The sequence below is a fragment of the Leopardus geoffroyi genome, chromosome D2 (genome assembly GCF_018350155.1).
Source record: "Leopardus geoffroyi isolate Oge1 chromosome D2, O.geoffroyi_Oge1_pat1.0, whole genome shotgun sequence".
Lineage (NCBI taxonomy): Eukaryota > Metazoa > Chordata > Mammalia > Carnivora > Felidae > Leopardus > Leopardus geoffroyi.
In genome coordinates this window covers 11,914,015-11,933,753 of record NC_059334.1, presented here as the reverse complement: position 1 = coordinate 11,933,753, position 19,739 = coordinate 11,914,015, and the positions used below count along the sequence as shown (strand labels likewise).

Below are 19,739 nucleotides of genomic sequence, written 5' to 3'. Positions count from 1 at the left end.
AGGGGAGCCGGCGAGCTCCTCCCCGCCCGCCGCCCCCACTCCCCGCCCCCACCGCGGCACCAGCCGGGGCTCCGCGGGCTCGGCGCACTCGCTCGGAGGAGCCGGGGCCGAGCAGTCGGCCGCCGCGGGCAGGGAGCGCGGGGCCGGCGCGGCTGGGCTGCGGGGTCGCCCTCCTCCCGCACAGTGCGGCGCAGGGAGGCTCCCGCCTTGGCCGCCCCCGCCCGCGCCTCCTCCTCCGCTCTGCAGGCGGGGACCGCCCGGCGCTCGCACCCGGCCGCCGCGGCCCCCTCCGCCCCCGGCTCCGGGCGGCGCAGCGGCAGCGGCGGCAGCAGCAGCAGCGGCGGCGGCGGGAGGCAGCGCGAGGGGCCGCCGCCGGGCTCCGCGGGGCTCGGGAGCCAGCCCCGGCGAGAAGGCGCGGAGCCATGGCCGATGGGGGCGAGGGCGAGGACGAGATCCAGTTCCTGCGAACTGTAAGCGGCACGCAGCCCGCGTTTCCCCCGGGGGCCGGGGCCGGGCAGAGCGGCGGGGGCGCGCGGGCGGGGCGGGGTGCCCCTGGGGCCCCGGGGGAGCCGTGTGGGGGCGACGGGAGGGAAGGGTGCGTGTCCGTGCGCGCGTGGGGGAAGCCGGGGCCGGAGCGCGGCGGGAGCGCTGAGAGCGGGCGGGAGGCGCGCAGCCTCCGGTCCCGGGGCGCCGAGGACCGGCGCCTCGCAGCCGCCGGAGTCCCGGAGGAGGGCCCGTCCGGCCTGACCCGTGGCGGGGCTTGCGCCTTCCGGATCGCCGCTGGGGGTGGTGGTGGTGCGGGCCGGGGGGCCGGTGGGGCCCCGGGACGAGGGCTGTCGCCGGGAATTCCGCCGCGGCGCGGTTTCCCCGGCTTGCGGGCTGGACCCGCGCGCTGTCGCGCAACCCCGGGACTCGCCTACTTGGCGTAGAGCGCGCCGCGGTCGGCTGGTCCCGGAGGAGGTGCGGGACGCGGCCCCCCCCCCATCTCCCCCAAGTCAGGGTGCTGCGGAGGGGAGGAGGAATCGCCCGGGTGGTCACCGAGGTTCCCTGGCACGCGGGCCACGGTGCTGCGACCGTTTGCAGAACGTGGAAGGGATGGGAAGCGAGGGTGTGTGTGTGTGTGTGTGTGTGTGTGTGTGTGTGTGTGTGTGTGTGTGTGCGCGCGCACGCGGGGGTGGCGGGGACATCGTGAACGTGTCGTTCTCTCAATGCTGGCTTATTGAATGCCTAGTGCAGCAAAGTGTGAGCGCGTGTGCGTGTGTAAGGGCAGGGTGACTGCCCGGAATTTCCACACTGGGTGGCAGCAGGGAAAGGTTGGCTCCACACTGATAGAATTTTTTTTTCTCCTTAAGTACCTCCTGGCGCTGCTCCTTCCCCTCGCTGATTTGTTCGAACGCTGCAGATACTTCCCAGGCTGAGGCATTGCTCACCTCAGAGCTGGGACTGGAGAGCCTCTTGGCAAAAGAAAATGCCGTAACTTCGCGGTAGGAATAACCTAGTTAGCATTTGCAGCATCCTTTCCGTCGTTCCTTTCCCGGCACTTGTTTCCTCCCCTCCGAAAGATTTTTCCTTCCAGGGTTCCCCCCCACCCCCGCCCGAGGACTGCAGCTTCTGCTTCTTTTCCTCAACGGTGCAAAAGAGATCACTTCCCAATTACCCGCACAGTCACGAAAATCATAGATTTAAATTTTGAAATATTAGCCAGACAGTAACTTTTAGGTGTGAAAATAGTGTAGATGATGTATACAGGAGCAGAACAAGTGAAAATGGTCAATTTGTTCAGGAACGTTGTAAGTGGCCATTTTTTTTTTCTTTTGGTCTTCTAATTTTTTAAGGCATTTATTTTTCCTTAATATTTACGGTGGGGGTGGAAAGCCTTTGTAAAGGATAAGATCCAGGGTCGGCCTCAAATGGGGAATGATCTGAGCTAACGGCTACACGTTATGCACCATTATATATGCTGTTTGAAGTACAACTGGCCCACGACTGGACTCTGAAGAGCCTGTAGACTAAATCCTTGCTCGTGGGGAATGTTTTAAGCCTACTCATAACACAGTTTTTTTTTTTTTAAGTGAAAAACTGTCCATAAGGTTTTAAAAAAATTAATAAAAGACTCATGGAAATAAATATGTTTCTCCAAACCACAACATCTTTTGTTCAAGTGGGCAAAGCATTATTTCCTGTGTAATTTTTAAATTGTTTTTTTTTTCAAACCCCATAGGGTTAAAATCAGCTAGAAAAATTTGAAGCCTTCACACATTCAAGGGCTTCCTGCAGGCTTAAATGTTAAGCCACACTGGTGGACGTGGTGTTATCAGAATACTTAATAGAGACAGGGGTAATGTGTGTGCTGATGGGGTTCTGCACATATAAAGTAATGTTAACTCCGTGCCACTCAACAGCTGCCTTTCAGCTGGTGCGACACCTTTGATAAGTGGGTCCTGTGTAGAGATCTGGCAGTCCTAGGCTGGGATTTTTCTTTTAATAAAACATCCGTAGGTTGTGCTGATGATAAATGACCTTGAAGGAGGTGGCACAGTGGAGCAGGGGAATATTTTTGGTGTCGCTTAACGTTTAAAAGGAAAACATGCCGGTTCCTCTAAATTTTACAATTTTACGTGGGAATTCTCCAGTCCTTTACCACCAGCTCCACTGCCTTCTGCCTTTGCTCTTTTCCATTTTATTCTCTTAACCTGAGACTGTGTTAATGATTCAGAGATGGTAATGGAGTTATTAACGGAGAGAATGTAGTTCTTACAGTAAATTCATCTCTCTCTCTCTCTTTTTTCCCCCAGGGCATTTCTCTGTTGTGTGCAATTTTCTCATTATGAGTTATTTCTCCTTCTCCTTCTGTTTTAAAGGAAATGGCCCAGAGAGGGTTAATAATCGGTATATTAGATGAAATAGTTATAGATCACAGTTAAAGCTATTGTGTTTAAAAAAAAAACGAATATCAGTCATTAGGAGACCTTAATTGTGTAGTTGATTGATCATTTCATATATCTGATTAGAGCACCTTACGTATTATCTTGGATTCTTATTTAAGCACTATGGCTCATTGACACATCCTTGGCATCCTTCTGTCCACAGAAAACTTGATTTCTTCTTCTTCTTCTAGAAGACATCGGTGATCACTGTTAAGGGAAGCAAAGGTGAAATCTTTAATGAACTGTGCCCATGAGTTATGTCCACTGCTGTGAATTAATTCGTCATTTGTGAAGGGGAGTTTTGTCACTGGTTAGCCTGTGCCAGGCTTTATCATTTTGCAGTTGTGAGTTTGCTGACATTTCTTGCAAGTGGTTATGTGGATGAACGATCATCTTTGATTCAGTGACTCCCCCACCAGCTGGAAGCTTGCCCACTCTGATGTGTTTATCTTGGAGAGAAAGTGAGAATGTGGACGTGTAAACCCTGGATGTGCTAAGGACCTAATCCTGTCGTAAAATAAGCCTTCAGCCCGTGATGGATTTGTTCAGTGTCCTATCCAAACATGCCTGTGATTTGGAATGGGTGGTTTATTTTATTTTAAAATTCTCAGTGAACTGTAATTTGGTACTAAAACCATGGATCTTTAGTAACACTCCTCTTATTTTCCTAGCAATCATAAAATTTTATAGAGGGAATTTCTTGACTTCAAGAAAGCCTTGATGGAAGATGACCGTGGTCAGGGGTTAATTTTCCCCAGTACTTTGCTTTTCCTTCATTTGTGTCGGAAAGTTCAGTTACTCTTTTTTGTGTTTATGCGTAGATCGAGATTGAAAACTTAATCCAAGCTGCAGACATTATTCCTATGGGGATGTTTTGGCTTTCCTCCGGCCTTCCTTTGCAGAATGAGCAATTTAACTGTAGATTTCTTTGCAGGACGTGTACATCTTGCAGATAATAATAAGAAGAATTTTAGAAAGTACTCAGCAATTAATAGTAAGAATCCTAAAGTATCAGGTCCAGCACCCAACAGTGTGAAGTAGATTGAGCCGGAATGTTTAGCCTCGTTTGTGGAGGTACAGGAAGGTTAATTGTACAAAGTCAGTGACTCAACAGTGCGGAACTAAGACTGAAATTCAGATTTTAGGCTAATGTCCTTTCCAGGAGAGAAAGGCTGCATATCAGCGGTTCAAGTAGGTTTCGGTGCTCCAGCAGACAAGGTACCCAGTGGCTTTTGTCAGCTGTAGGAATGTCATGGAGTACAAAGGAAAAGACTCTGAGTGGGCCGTGGGAATTTGCACCTTTTGTTCACTTGATAACGAAGGCATGACGATAGATGTGCACTGTGGTATTTTGTCAAGGGACTGATAGAAAGTGCACCCAGGCTTACATAATCGGACTTTTTTTTTTTTTTTTTTAAATTTGTGTGTACACATTCACAAGAAGGGCAGGATCTGAAACAATTAGGGCACTAATTTATTTGACATTCAGTCTTATTTGTACTTGGGCTTTAGGTAAGTGTTTTTTTTTTTTATCAAGGCTGAATTAGCCGAGAGAAGATTACAACTTCTGGGACTGTCCTTGGAGACAGGAGGAAGGCACACATTTGGCTCCTGAAACTGTGACATTACGGGAATTTTATTAATTCAGAAAAACATTTGTTGAGCACCTTCCGCATGCAGGGCGTGATATTCAGTGTGAAGGAAGCATCCAGAATACGGAGAGATGTGGTTTGCAATTATAATTGCAAAGAAGCGACTTAGAGGCTGGCGTGAAATCAGAAGGGAAGAAAACACATGTAAAAATTCTAGGATATTAGGGTAGGAGGAGACCTTTGGAAAACGACATCTCGTCTACCCCCCTCCCCCCCCACCCCCCGCGGTCATTTAAATAAGGACTAAAGCTCAGGTGCAGGCAGCTGCCATGTGTGACCCCTTCCTGGTTTGCAGCTGGCCGTCTTGCCGTGTCCTCACATGGCTGAGAGAGAAAAATCTTCTGCCCTGTGTGTCTTCTTATCAGGACACTCACTCCATTCCTAAGGGTCCTAGCCTCCTGCCCTAATGACCTCCTAAAGGCCCCACTTCCTGATGCCGTCCCATTTGGAGTTGGCATTTCCCCGTATGAAATTTAGGGGGTTGCAAACATTCGGTCCCTAGCAGTGGCGTAGAGTCAAGCCAGGTGCGTGAAAATCTCTGCGGAACGGTCAGGGAGCTGGTTTTCAGCACGCCATCCTCCCTACAGAAGCCACCTGTCCTGTCGTATCCTTCTCTTTCCCCTTCACAGGGTTCCCTGTCCACATCCGCCCCCGGCCTTCCAGCCACTGACAAGGACGCTGCTTTCCTTTTCTCTGAAGCTGCCGTTTCTCGCCCGTCCTAGACCTTGGCCCCTGCCCCCTGGTGCCGGGCGGGAGTCCGCACATACTCCTCCTTTCCCTGCCTCCCTCTCCGCTGTTCTTCTGGTCCACCTTGACGCACTCGGATTTCTCCCGCCCTAAAGTTTCTCCATTTAGCCGCTCAGCTCTTCCAAATGTGGGCTCCACCCACAGCTGGTCTCTGCCTCTCCTTGTAATTGCTCCCTAGCTGCTTTTACCCCGAAAACCGCTGAGCTGGATGTTTCCAGTAGCCCCCTCCATGCCCAGTCGAGATGCGCCCCTCCACCCCTGTTCCTGTAGTCTCCACACGCTCTGCTAGACTCACCCTCCCGAAGTTCCTCTGTGCACTTTTGGAGACCTGGCACATTCGGAGTCATTTTGATATATATTTCTGATCAGGCTGGATCTTTGGAATAATAGAGTTTGAAAAGACTTCACGATGACCTCATCCAACTCTGAGAGCCAGAGCAATTATAGGAACTTTGTCAAAGTCACTCCTTCCTGCAGGAGAAACCCACCTCAGAACTGACCGTGCTCTGCCCCTCGCTGCCAGCTCTCCCATCCTGAGCTCATGTGTATTCAGCCCCCTAAGTGGCTCTTCCTCCAGTGGCTCTGTGTCGGCCAGTGGCACTGCCATTTTGAGCTCTTAGAAACACCAGTGTGGTCCTAACCTTCATAGACCTGCTCTGAGGTCTTTCTCCAACAGTTACCTAGCTTATGTACTTGGGGAAATTTTTTTTTTTTTAATTTCCCTTATGGCATAAAGAGAATATTAGGCATTTCAGGGGGATTTTTGAAGATCATGTGATAGAATTTATGTGCAAAGCCTATTCCGCTGCCTGGCTCATGTAGGCACTCCATGCATTTGTTGAGTTCTTTTCTCTTCTCTTCCTGTATCTTACTTGTCATCATCTCCTGGGGTGTTTTCCTTGGCATCTGGCTCAGATTTAGATTTCTTTCACACCCCAGTACTTGTTGTGACCCTTCATTGTCCCTCTACCCCACCAGCCAATAGCAACCCACCTTGAATTCTCCTGCCATTTGAATCCTCCTAAAACCCTGTGCCCGTGACGCCACTCCCCAGTTCCACGTTCCTGTCACATGCGGTCTAGTTGCTCTGCCTGGTTCATGACCTTCTATAATCTGATTTTTGACACCTTAAGTTCCCCATCCTCTTGGAGCCCTTGGGTCACTCCAGCCAATGGTGATTTTACCTTTCTCGAACCATCTCTCGAGTGTCCCTGTTCCACACATTTTATCACTTACGTGTGGCCCTAATTTTGCTCCCCTGAGGCTCTGTGAGGGGGTTTGTGACTGTTGGGGGCATTCATTTCCCATGATGCTTAGCACAGTGTTACCTACAAGGACAGGTTTGAGAGGAATCACGGAAATGGAGGACCAGGACAAGAGAAGAGTTCCTCCCTCTCTCCTCCTCCTAATAGTTGTGAAGATCCCGTGAATGTGTTCGAATGCCGAAAGAAATTATCTGTGATGAGAGAAGTAGACAAACATCGTGGGGATGGGAGAGTGTTAGTAAGATCCCTCCTATGGGCAGAAGAGTAGGAGGTTAGGGGAGGTGTGTGGGTGAGACAGACGAGGTGATGGTGGGCTGTGGGAGGGCTGCGGGGGCTCCTGGGCCATCAGGGGAGGGCATTTGGTGCTAGACATGTGAGGAGCATTCCAGAGAGGGAAGTTACCGAGACAACTGACGTAAGGAGAGAACGAGACTAAATGGAGGCCTGAGTGAGTCTGAGTGAGAGACACTGGGTCCCTGTCAGAATTTGCATTTCAAACGAGATGCTTCTAGATGGTGAGGTGACTCTCAGGGCGTCACAGGCGCTTCTGATGGGGCAGTTGCGTCCACTTATGTTCATCTCTGTGAATCACGGGAAGAATATTGGAACATGAATGGTTGTGTGACTTTGAGGGTGGAGGTGTCCTATGAAAATTCTTCTGGGAAAGGTCAAGTGGGGACTTGGCTCTGAGGGGCCCTCTGAGGTTGCCGTGTTAGGAGTTCCTGGGGTCAGCCAAACTCAAATCATTTAGAAGGATGAGTATAACAAAAAAACCTTACCCTTTTGGGGCACTTGGGTGGCTCAGTCGGTTAAGCTTCCAACTCTTGATTTTGGCTCAGGTCGTGATCTCATGGTTTGTGAGATCGAGCCCTGCGTCGGGCTCTGATGACAGTGTCCAGCCTGCTTGGGATTCTCTCTCTCCTTCTCCCTCTGCCCCTCCCCTGCTCTCTCTCTCAAAATAAATATTAATAATAATAAAAAACACCTTACCCTTGTGCCGGAAGTACGTGCTTTCAGTGACTTTTGAGGTCCTTGGAAATTCCCATCCTGGTAGATCACAGAGTCAGTGACCAAACTCCTAGTGAACCTCCTTTTTAATCTTCTCCCCTGGCTTAGTGAGGACTTCTCTGGCCTCCTGTTCTTACTGGGTTAGTGAACAAGTGAGCATAGTTCTGGGGTTTCCTAAAACATTACAGTTGGCCTCAGAGCCCAGATGGGAGGTATATTTCCTGGTTCCTGTGGCCCAATGAAAAGTTCTGTAGTGATGTTATTTTGCAATTAAACACAAATTTGAAGTTTTCCACTCACTAGGAGTGTCCAGACGACCTGCGTGTCGTTGCCTCCGGGCCCGTTAACCAGGCAGAGTTGTCAACAGAGTAAGGGACCAAGAGAGAGCCAGGGCCACCGAGTGCCCCGGTGAGACCTCCGCTAGGTGGCTGTGCGCAGCCACTGACCGTCGCTGACTGGAGAGGAGGATTTGCCAGTTTACCTGAAGAAAACCTGAAGTCTAGCTGGGGAGCCAGGCGAGTGCAGGGCAAAGTGAGGGCTCTAGGAACTCACAGGGCGATGGGGCCTTGTTGGGTCCCAGGAGGGCTGAGGCAGGAGTCACCCAGGGGGTGCCATGAGCACACAGTTGTTCACAAGGATGCACACTTATTAATGTGCGTCGGAAGGTCACGTGTGGCTGGCCAGTGAGGGTCACGGGTCCCACATCGTCATCAGCACATCAGGAAGAGCAACCGAGTGTGGTCCACTTAATGTTTCCTTCCACAGCAAACAGCGTTTTCCCCTGTGAAACTTTGTGATTTAAAAAACTCTCTGCACATGTGTTCCCCTTGTAACGAAATTTTTAATTATTTCATTTCTCTCTGAATTTAGAATCTGACTCATAATGGTCACATGAACCCGTGAATTTTACTTGTGTTTTAACACGTAACCAAAGATATAATATATAAACCAAAGATATAAACCAAAGATACGTATATGGTACCTATAAAAGATACGTTTTTGGAGGACAAAAAAAGAAAAATATGGGACAACTCAAATCCTTGAGTGTTGAGTAAATCGGGACATTGTTAAAGTCAGTACTAAATGTCACACTGAGTTTATAGCCATTCAAAGTTGTGTTCGCTTGCTTTCCACAGCAGGTTTCTGATTATCAAATTAAAAGGAATTATGATTTAACATCTTTGAGATTTCGGTGGAGTTTGTAATTCTTTCACATTCAAAGAAATTTTCATTAAGAAATTTTGGTCTCACACACACATACACACGTATAACGCACTCACATGAGAGCAAGATAGTACTCCATATTTATTTTTTCATGGGTGGTTTTCAGGGGTGGCTTCTTTTTTATTTTTTAATGTTTATTTATTTTTGAGAGGGAGAGGGAGGGAAGGGGAGGGGCAGAGAGAGAAGGAAGACCCAGAATCTGAAGCAGGCTCCAGGCTCCAGGCTCCGAGCTGTAGGCACAGAGCCGGACGTGGGGCTCCAACCCACAAATCGTGAGATCGTGACCTGAGCCAGAGTCGGATGCTCAACCGACTGAGCCACCCACGGGCCCCACTCCATATTTCTTTTTTTACCAAATTTTGACCCAAAAGTGAAATTCTGTTTAATTAGTTCGGCGTGGCAGTGAAATGTTGTTCTCTGTTCCTGCTTCTCATACTTGAATGTCTTGTTTTTGTTCTTTGAACGCGGTAAGCCACAGGTCCCACGGGTGAGCCGTCTGTGAGAGATGCCATTTTGATGGGGGCAGGGCCAGAGACAAACCAGCATCATCCCATGTGTCTTTTGAGGTTGTCTGGGGGAATTCTTAGGGACATCTGGACAATTCTAGAGACTGACGGAAGTCACTTGAAGTATGGTGGCAGCCCTGAAGGGCCATCATCTCTCTGGTGTGGTCAGGAGACCAGGGCTATTTTACGGAATTACCTACCTACCACTGTTGGTGACTTAATTTCTCGTAGGTATATTCGTAGTCACTGTCCATAATGTCTGCTCTGGGTATTTCACTTTTATCTCCTCATGAAATCCATACAAAATCCCTCAGAGGCAGGTACAAAGAAGTTCAGTCACTGGCCCCCTATTGCCAGACACAGGCTGTGGAGCTAGGGTTTCAGGCCCAGGCAGGTGGCTCTAGAACCTGCACACTTAAAGACCGTATGGGGTCCCTTTCCGCTGGAGATTAATTTGTTTTAAAACCAGAGGGAAGCTTGATGCCTTGCTTTTCTCTGTGGGAATGTACTTTATAATATTGAGTGTGAATTTCTTAAACTACCAGTGCCTCACAGGGTACGTGCCGCATGAGAGGCCCTCCTTAGATGTTTGTGGAATCGAAGTGACTGGATTCTGTGAGACAATATGTTGATAATATGTTGACGATAAATACAGAATAGAGCAGTCGTGTGCAAAGTTGACTAGGCTGTCCTAACTCAAGAGGCACACATCGGAAACTGAGTTTGTTCACGGTATAATAATACCAGGTACGTGGGAGACACTTGGCAGGCAGGAGCCAGTCCCGTAGAGCTGAGGTGTCGAAACAGCGGAACTTTGCACACGTCACCTGGGGACCGGTAGGCTCGTGGTCCTGGAGGGTTGCGCTCTGTGTAAATTCAGAGGAGACAAAAGGTGAAGAGTGGTGAATGTAGCCATAATGGGAGGGCTCAAAGGCCACCTCCGTGAGGTGGGGTAAATTGCCACGAAAGTAGGTTTGATTTTATCCAAGACGTGAAAAGAACACACAAAGGGCAGCATCCAGAATGTAGAACAACATGTTAGGCAGGAGTCGAAGCTCAAAATGCCACATGATCTCTGAAAATGCCCCCATCCCGATTCCTCTTTAGGGTTTCTGAAAGTTTGGATTCATTTTATTTTTGGAACAGTGGACATTTGGGAGAGTAGGCTGAGGGATGAAAATACATATCGAAGCACCTTTTTGAAAGGAGAGAATGTTTTAAAGAACTGCCCTTCAGGGACATGTACAGTTATGAGCCTATAGGGCAGAACATATTTTCTTTTCTTTCAGAGAAGAGCATGATGGAAGGATGGTTGAGGCACCTGAAAAAGCAGGCACGCACACACGCATGCTCGCACGTCTTTACTGGATTTAATCCCCGATGGCATTTTATTTTTTTCCTTATTCTCTCTTAGCATATCCCTTCCATCCCTTCTGGTCCGGGACACATCTGTCATGATTTGTCTTCATGGACAAGGCTCACGGTTGGGAGTTTTGCTCAGCTTACAGGTTCTAGCTTGTAGGTTCAATGAAACATCGGGAGAACGTTTCTTCCCGAGTCACAGACAAAATGAAAAGCTGAGCTGAATGCTTTCTGATTGATGGCTGTCAAGGAAGCCGGAAGCATCCAATTCTTCTGCTGTCCTCTCTGTGACAGTAAAGGGGGCCACTGTCTCCTGAAGACGGGGTATCATTATGGAGTATAAAGGTCCCACGACTGCGGCTACGGAGAACAGCATCCTTCAGGAAAGCCTGCAAAACTGGCCCAACTTAAGTCCTTTGTACACACATGAGGATACAGAAACTGCAAAGGAGAAGAGAGAATTGTGGTTTTACCTCTTCCTTCTCCTGTTTACTGTCTTGTCTCTCCCACCCCGCCTCCCCTGCAAGACTGCTTTGATATGTACGTATGTATGTAGTTACTTATTTGAGATAGAATTGACTCATAGCATTATATTAGTTTCAGGTGTACAACATGATTCGATATTTGTATACATTGTGAAATGATCAGCACGGTAAGTCTAGTTAACGTCATCCGCACGCAGAGTCACAAAATATTTGTTTCTCCAGATGAGAAATTTTAAGATCTACTTACTGTCGTAGCAGCTTTCAAATATGCAATACGGTGTTATTATCTGTAGTCACCATGCTGTACATCACATTTCCAAGGCTTAGTTATTTTGTCACTGGAAGTTTGCACCTTTTGACCCCCTTCACCCATTTTGCCCACCCCGCCCCCCCCCGCCGCCCCACCCAGCCCCCAGCTCTGGCGACCACCCATCTGTTCTGTGTATCTGTGAGTTTTTGTTGTGTTTTTGTTTTCAGAGTCTCCATACAAGTGAGATGAGACAGTATTTGTTTTTGTCTGGCTTATCTCACCTGGTGTCGTGCCCTCGAGGGCCATCTATGCTGTCACAAGGGGCAAGATCTCGTTCTTTTTTATGCCCGAGTAACAGTCCATGGTGTGTAAATGTATACCGCGTTTTCTTTCTCCACTCATCCTTCTGTGGACACTTACGTGGCTCCCATGTCTTGGCTGTTGTGGTCATCCTGTCGTGGACGTGGAGGGTGCAGGTCTCTTTTGGAATTAGTGTTTTCCTTTCATTCAGTTAAATACCTAGAAGCGGATCCTGTGATAGTTCTATTTTTAATTCCTTGAGGACCCTCCATACTGTTCTGTGTAGTGGCTGCCCAAACTTATATCCCTGTTAATAGGGCACGAGGGCTCCCTTTTCCCTGCATCCTGGTGAACGCTTGTTATCTTTGATCCTTTTGATAATAGCCATTCTGACAGGTGTGAAGTGATAGCTCGTGGTGGCTGTGACCTGTATTTTCTTCTGGTTCATTTTGAAATATTTGTTGACCACCTACTATGTGCCGAGCACCATGCTAGGTGCTGGGACTCAAATCTCTCTGGGCCTGTTCTGCTTCAAGGAATTTATTGTATCTCTGGTGGGTGGGATGGGGAATAAAGAAACAGCAAATGTCCTACCGTGGATCAGATGCAAGAAGGAGATAACTGCTACGAGCCAGGATGTTGAGGAGGGAAGGATGTGTGTCTGATAATTACGGTTGCCTAGGGCTTCCTGGAGGAGGCATTTATGGTCACAGTGTTTTCAGACTCAAAAGGAACGTCAGGTCCAGCTGAAGGATTTTCTAGTGGAGGAAAATGAAAGTTCCTCAAGAGTTTTGGCTCAGACAGGATAGCCACCATTCATTCATTCAATTCCCCCAGCAATCCATTACGTCCGCAGGGCAGTTGACTGCTTTCATGCAGATCAGAAGATAGATGTAGGGCAGTGACTTGCTCAAGGGCAGCGAGTGAGGACAGGATGTGGGTGGTGAGCCCAAGGTCTTTGTGGCACTAGACCCCGTTTTTGTCCTTCCCTCTCTCCCTCCTCCTCCTGTCCTTGCCTTCTTTCTTTCCTTCCAACAGTCGGGAAGAGTTGGGCAGGACTGTGGATGTGGCCGATGAAAAAAGAACTGTGGGTGTCCTGTCCGCCTCACTCTCCTATTTGGGTCATCTCTGCCTCTCCTTGGTCTTTTGAGCTATTTTACAATTCCTTAAGTTGTGGGAAACACAGAGCAGTGATTCCTGAGTGTTTGGTTGTCGATCACGGAAAATGCAAAGTGTCTGGTGGAACGTGGGCACTCGGCACTTTTGCACATTGCTAGCAAGTTCAGGTTCATTTTTCTGGAGGACTTTGATATGCACACGTCCTTCGGATTCTCCTTTGAACCTGCTCTCTTGTCATACTGGTCCTTTATTGCTTAGGAATTCAGTAAAACCTCAGACGTGCGTTCATTTTATGTTTGCTTAAGAGTTGTGTTTTTACCTCTTTAAAAGAAATCTTTGATGTCACCAGTGCCTTTTAAAGATGGGCAGAGAGGGAGGGAGCTAAAACATAAGAGACTCTTAAGAACTGAGAACAAACTGAGGGCTGATGGGGGGGGTGGGAGGGAGGGGAAAGTGGGTGTGGGCATTGAGGAGGGCACCTGTTGGGGTGAGCACTGGGTGTTGTATGGAAACCAATCTGACAATAAATTTCATGTTAAAAAAAAAATAAAGATGGGTAGATTTTGATGACTTGGGTGAGGAGGGTGGGCAGACAGGATCCCAGGTGAATCGGAACGCGAGCGGAGGCAGGGTGTGGGTTTTCTCTGTCTTCCCCATCCCCGATGCATTTTTACTCCTGTCTGCCCTGCTCCGTGTCCGGGAGGCTCCTGTTCTCCCCGGGCACTGGGAACACGCTCCTCCCTTGCTGCCTCCGGCCCAGGGCTGGTGACAGCTCCCCACCATTGCTGGCCCCGCTCTGTTGGACCCTGTCACCCTCCCTAGCGACTCCTTGCTCCTTTCATTAAACACCTTGCAGTGGAACCTTCTGGAGGGGCCGTCTCTTTTCTTGGCAGGACCCTGGACTGTATAGCCGGGAGACACATGGGGCCACGGCCAGCGAAGAGACTGTGTGAGAGTGTGGGCTGTGGTAATCCCAGAAGGCTGGAGAGCCTTGACACCAGCAGGGGCAGGGATTTATCCTGAATTGGGAAGGTCAGAAGTGCCTCTGAAGTTAGTCTTCTGTTTTCTTTTTCTTTCTTTTTTTTTTTTCCCCCTCTCTGGGGAGGGAACTGGGTCAGAGCCTCTGTTAGGAAGATTAATACGGCGGCAATTTATAAGATGAATTGGTGTATGGAGAGATCAGATGGAGACTGCAGGTCGGAAGCCTGTTAGGGGACGGTCGCCGTGGAGTTGGCGTAAGAGAATTCGGCCCAAATTTGCGTGCTGGCTGTGGGAACGCAACGGAGGGGAGAGGTTTAAGAGATGCTGTGGAGGAAGGAGAGGAAGAAAAGGAGGAGCTTAGGAGACTCAGCGACACGTGGCCCAAGTGAAGGTTTCAGGGGAGGGCTGTGGGGTTAAGTGTGGACATACTGATTTAGAGGTACATTGTGAACTACCTTGCGTCCTCCCCGAAGTGATGCACCGGAGTCCTAACCGGTGACTCAGAGCGCGATCTTATTTGGAGACACAGTCAGTTAAAATAAGGTCGTTAGGGTCGGCCCTAATCCAAGGGGATTGGTGTCCTTAGAGAAGGGAAGTGTGGGCTCAGACACGTACAGAAGGAAGATGATGTGAAGATACACAGGCAGAGTGCCGTGTGCGGACAGGACTGGAGCCTTGTTCCCGCAAGCCAAGGGATGCCCGAGGCCCTCAGAGGGACCCAACCCTGCTGACTCTCTGATCTCGGGCATCTGGCCCGCGAGACGACAGATACTGAACCACCCAGTTGTGGCTCTTTGCCGCGGCGGCCCCAGGAAGCGAATAGGCGGGCAACACTGGAAATGTGCGTTTAGCGTTTGAAGAGGAGGCGCCTGAGGGGGCGGATTTCGACGCAAAGGCGGGCGGATGGTGGTGTCCCATCAGGAGCACGAAGGGCGCCTGCTAGCGGAGTGCTTGATGCGGTCTCTCCGAGGAAGGTGAAAGCAGATGCCGGGTGCAGGAGAGAGGTGAGGGTGGCCGGAGCTGAGGAAGACGGTGCGGATGGACATTTTCATCCCGTACGTTGGTGATGAGGAGGAAGGAGGGATGGGCGGTGGGAGCCTGGGGGGCGGGGGAGGACGCGAGCTTGGACGAAGTCATTACTTTTTTCTCATGGGCGAGACCATAATCTCAGTTACGGAGGATGAGGGATAGTTGCTGGAGCAAGACTGTAGGTGCTGGGCAGGAGAGCGGCCGTCCTCCCCCTGCTGCCGTAACCGGGCACACGGGGACACTGATGCATCATCCCCTTATTGCAAATGCTTCATCACTGCTTTACCTGATTCGAGAGCACACGCTCTTTTCATTTGGTTTTAGGTTGGCTTTGCACAGTTGCATTTTCAGCCGGGGACCTTTTGGTACGCGGTTAAGGTCAGAGCTTTGTTGGCTCTAAACTGGGCGTGTTTCGTTTGGATGTTGCATGGTGTCATCGGTGATGGAATGAGCCACCTGGGCTTGAAGCAGGCCTAGCTCAGTGGGGTGTGTAGAAGTCCCCAGTGCTGGTGTTTTTTTCTTTCCTTTTTCCCCCTTTAGCTATTGACTCAAAAAGATTACAGGGCTTGTATAGGTATTTACAGATAATTTTTTAGCGAATGGACAGCCTAGGAGCATATTAAAACAATTCTCTGACAGTTCGGATCAGGGGAACGTGTTGAAATACCGTAGGAAACAAAAGGATTCTGCTGCTCGCAACTGCCCTTGGCTCTCCTAGTATGATAAATAGCTTAGCCGGCTCAACAAACTTCAGTAATTTTTCAGAAAATTAAGCAATTTACACTTTTGAGATATTTTAATTTCCATAAAAATTACATTTGTATGTAATTGGCACTCTACGGCAGATATAATTTGTAGCTTGCAAAACTCTGTGTTTTGTTGTAAATCTAAGTAGTAAATGCATATAGCATTTAAGCGTGCACATCCCAATTTGTCTCATACTTGAACACCAGGGATATAAAAGTAAAAGCTGTCAGCAGATGTCTGTGCTTAACAACAAAGAATGTATCTTAATCTCTTTATTGCCCTCAATCACTGCCTGCAACACTTTCTTAAAAGGAAGCTGCTTTTGAGATGACGATTATTGTAGGGTCTGCCCCACTAGCCAAAGCACAGGCTCGCCACCATGCATCGATACAGAATTAAGATAAGAGTATGTCACCTTTTGCCGCTATTAAATTAGATACATCTGACCTTATTTAATGTACATAGGTATGTATGTGTAATAAATATGTATATGTAATAAATATGATATGCCACATATCAAACAAAGTTATACACTGTGCAACTTTTTAAGAACCTCTTCAATCAGTAATGTACTAGGTGAAGAATTCAGACACGTCATCTGTCTTTTTGGTCTTGCTGGGATGTGCCTGGGGTGCCAGCATTTGCTACACAAACAAGTTCAAAGACTCTACCTTTCCATGTGCCAGGATTAAATTTTAGAACGAGCCCGGACTCAGACGTAGCAAGCCACGCATACCCAGTTCTCACTCCTTTCTTAGGAAATGAAACCACTCCGGGTGCCTGGGTGGCTCAGTCGGTTAGGCATCCAACTTCGGCTCAGGTCATGATCTCATGGTTCATGGGTGCGAACCCCGTGTCAGGTTCTGTGCTGACAGCTCGGAGCCTGGAGCCTGCTTCAGATGCTGTGTGTCTCTTTCAGCCCTTCCTCTGCTCGCTTGTGTGCGTTCTCTCTCTCTCTCTCTCTCTCTCCCTCCCTCCCTCCCTCCCTCCCTCTCTCAAAAATAAATATTTTTAAAAAGTTATAAAAAAGAGAAGAAAATGAAACCACTCTTGTGCAAATGTAAAAGAGGGTTTGGGCATGCCATGGGGGGCAAAGAGGAGCTGGACCAAATGATCTAGAGGCTTCTTCCTGTTGTCCCTGGGACTCTGTCGTCATTTCAGCCGGTTGCAGTGCTTATGGATGCTGATCCAGAGAGAAGGGGAGAGGAGGACGATGGTAACACTCAAGCACAAACTAGAAGCTGGGAGGGAGGTAGCCACCCAACATTTTTATTTTAAAGTGGTAAGAAACTGCCATATCTGCTGTGAGTAGAGCATTTTCTAGTTTTAGTCCTGCCAAGGACATTTTCTGCAGAACAAAATCTTGAATTTTGGATTGGCAGGATCGGCAGAGCAAGAAACAGGGCATAAGTTATATCAAAAAGAAATATTGTTCTGGAACGGCCCAAAGCAAGGACTGATGTCAGTAGGGAGTGGCACCAGTGATCCTGTAAATCACACCGGGGTCACGCAGTCACACAGGAGGGAACAGAGAGACATTTGTCCCTTCCCTCTACAGATGGGCAGCTTGAAGCCCAGAGTTCTGGAAGAGGGGGCATGTATAGAGATAACCCTGATGACTCAGGTTATAGAAGTGGGTTTAAAATCTCAGCGTTAACAATGGTGATGCTGTTGCCCTCTGCTGTGAATAATGGAGCAAACTAGAATCTGACTAAAATGGAGTCTGGTGAATAAATCAAGGAGAAGGGCTTGCAGATCTTTGCATAAGAGAGAAAATGAGTAATGGAACCCTCTTTTGCTTATTCAGGCCATCAGAAGTCAACATAATTTAATAGTACAACTTCCAAGATGGGGGCCAATATTGTGGATAAATGGAGTCTATTTTTTAAGGCTAGATAAATCCAGCCAATTTTTATGGGCAGAGGAAAATTATTGCTGACGTGATTTGATAAGGTTCTTCTGTGCCATAAGCTGAACTACTGAGAACATAACAGTTTTTCACATGAAGTAGAGAGAAGAAAAACTACTGTAAATTATAGGAGACTAAGGCTGTGTTTATATTTGGGCGTTGAATTAATATGTTTTGGGGCACTCATTTTTATTCACACAATTGGCTTTGGGTTCCTTCAGTTCCTTATGAATGCCATAAATATCGGATTGACCATTTTTTAGGTTGATGTTTTCACTGAATGGTGATATTATGAATACACTGGGTGGGAGGGACCATGATTATTTATGTGCGTGTGTTCCTGTTTTCAGCAAGGATGTATTCACTAGCTTCGATGTATCAGGAATTTGTGGGGTGCTGGGGGTTACCCTAGAGCTTCTTTCTTCATTTGTATTTTCAAATCGTTTTTATAGAGTCACTAATAAATCTCCTAAATAGCAAAGGGCTGAGGCTAGAACCCAGTGCACCAACCTAGTAAGATTTCCTTCTAAGTCTGTGTCACGTCAGTTGTATATTAGAATCATCCGGTCTGCGTTTTCCCATTTTGTCCAAGGGGAGATTAACAAGGATTATCAGATGCTGGCTGAAAACCCTCGTATTTGTAACAGTGGAAATAGAAAGTACGTGTAAATTTATATATTACTATTGTTATTATTATTGTATTCTTAGCGTTTCTGTTATGTATCTGCCAGGCATTCTGCTTGACTCCATGGATATAATGAGATATATAAGACATAGTTCTTGCCTGTAGGCAACTTTTCCTAAGACTGACTTATTGGCCTTCCCTAGATTCTTTTTCCTGTTGAATTTTTCTTAAGTAAATAAAAAAAAAAAAAAAAAACTTAAATTCACAGTGTAATTAGATTATACCTATAGTAAAGCACGTAAGTTTTGTTAAGTTGGTTTAGTGCATTTTTTATTTGTTTTTAACATTTTTTAAAGTATAGTTGACACACAGTATTATGTCAGTTTCAGGTCTACAACTTAGAGCTTTGACAAGTTTATACGTTATGCTATGTTTACCACAAGAGTTAACTGCCATCTGTCCCATTATGTTGCTGTTGCAATATCATTGGCCATAAGTCTTAAGCGCACAGCTTGATGAATTTTTTTCAGTATGAACACACCTGTGTAACTACCACTCAGACCGATCTGTAGAATGTTGTGTGCAATTAGAAACCTCTCTCACCCCCCCCCCCCCGCAAACGCCCCCATGGTTACCGCCTCTCCAAAGGTAACCACTGTTGTAACTTTTAGCAAAATAGATTAGTTCTGCCTGTTTTTGCATTTTATGTAAAATGGAATGTTACAACATGTGGTCTTCTGTGTCTGGTTTCTTTGCTTAATATTATGTCTGTGGGATGCGTCCATGTTGTTGTATCGAATGGTGGCTCATTATTGTCATCGTTTTATGCCACAGTTGACTGAATCATTTGGTTGATAGATACCGGCTTATTTCCAGTTTTTACTGTTATGAATAGAGCTGGTATTGTGAATAATGCTGGTGTTCTCAAATGTTGAATGATCACCTGAAATACAGGTATGTGTCCATTTCTCTTAGATGTGCACCAGTGAGTGGAATTGCTTACTGGGGATACTTGAGGCTCAGGCTTTGAACACTTAACCAAAGTGGTTTCACCAGTCAATGCTCCCACCAACAGGACTTAGTCAATGTTAGTTTTTCTAATAAAAATTAATCCCTATGGCATATATCATTGTGATTTTAATTTGCATTTCATGATAACTCATACCACTGGGCATCTTTTTGTATCTTTAATGGCCATTTGGATATTTCCTTGTGAAGTACCTATTCAAGTATTAACCCATTTTTAAATAAAATTATCATTTTCTCATTAATTTGTTGACTGTTGTATATGCTGCCTGTGTAAGGCCTTTTGTCAGGTTTATTGCAGATATCTTCTCCAGCACGGCTGCTTTCCCCCTCTTTTATGGGCATTTTGTTGTGGTAGTTGAACGGTAGTTTTTCCTTTCAGTGAATTTCAAGTGATCAGGTTTTTCGTTCATGATGTGTTCATGTTATACCTTGTTTAAGAAACCTTTGCCTACCCAAAGGCCACAGAGATTTTCTTCCGTGTTTTCTTCTAGAGTTTTATTATTTCAACATTGACCTTGAAGTCTATAATCCATGTAGAATTGATTTTCCATTATAGCTTGAGGTAGAGGTAAGT

The 19,739-nt window shown here is 47.4% G+C and overlaps 1 protein-coding gene across 9 annotated transcripts in view; it reads left to right on the top strand.

The window, feature by feature from the left end:
• Positions 1-312: 312 nt before the first annotated feature.
• The window catches only part of RYR2 (ryanodine receptor 2), a 762,307-nt gene continuing 742,880 nt past the window's right edge, over positions 313-19,739 (top strand). For all 9 annotated transcript variants that reach the window (XM_045437236.1, XM_045437235.1, XM_045437229.1 and 6 more), the window contains exon 1: positions 313-470. In XM_045437236.1, coding sequence (XP_045293192.1) covers positions 423-470 — 48 coding nt within the window. In that variant the 5' untranslated portion in view covers positions 313-422. The remainder of the gene's footprint in view (positions 471-19,739) is intronic.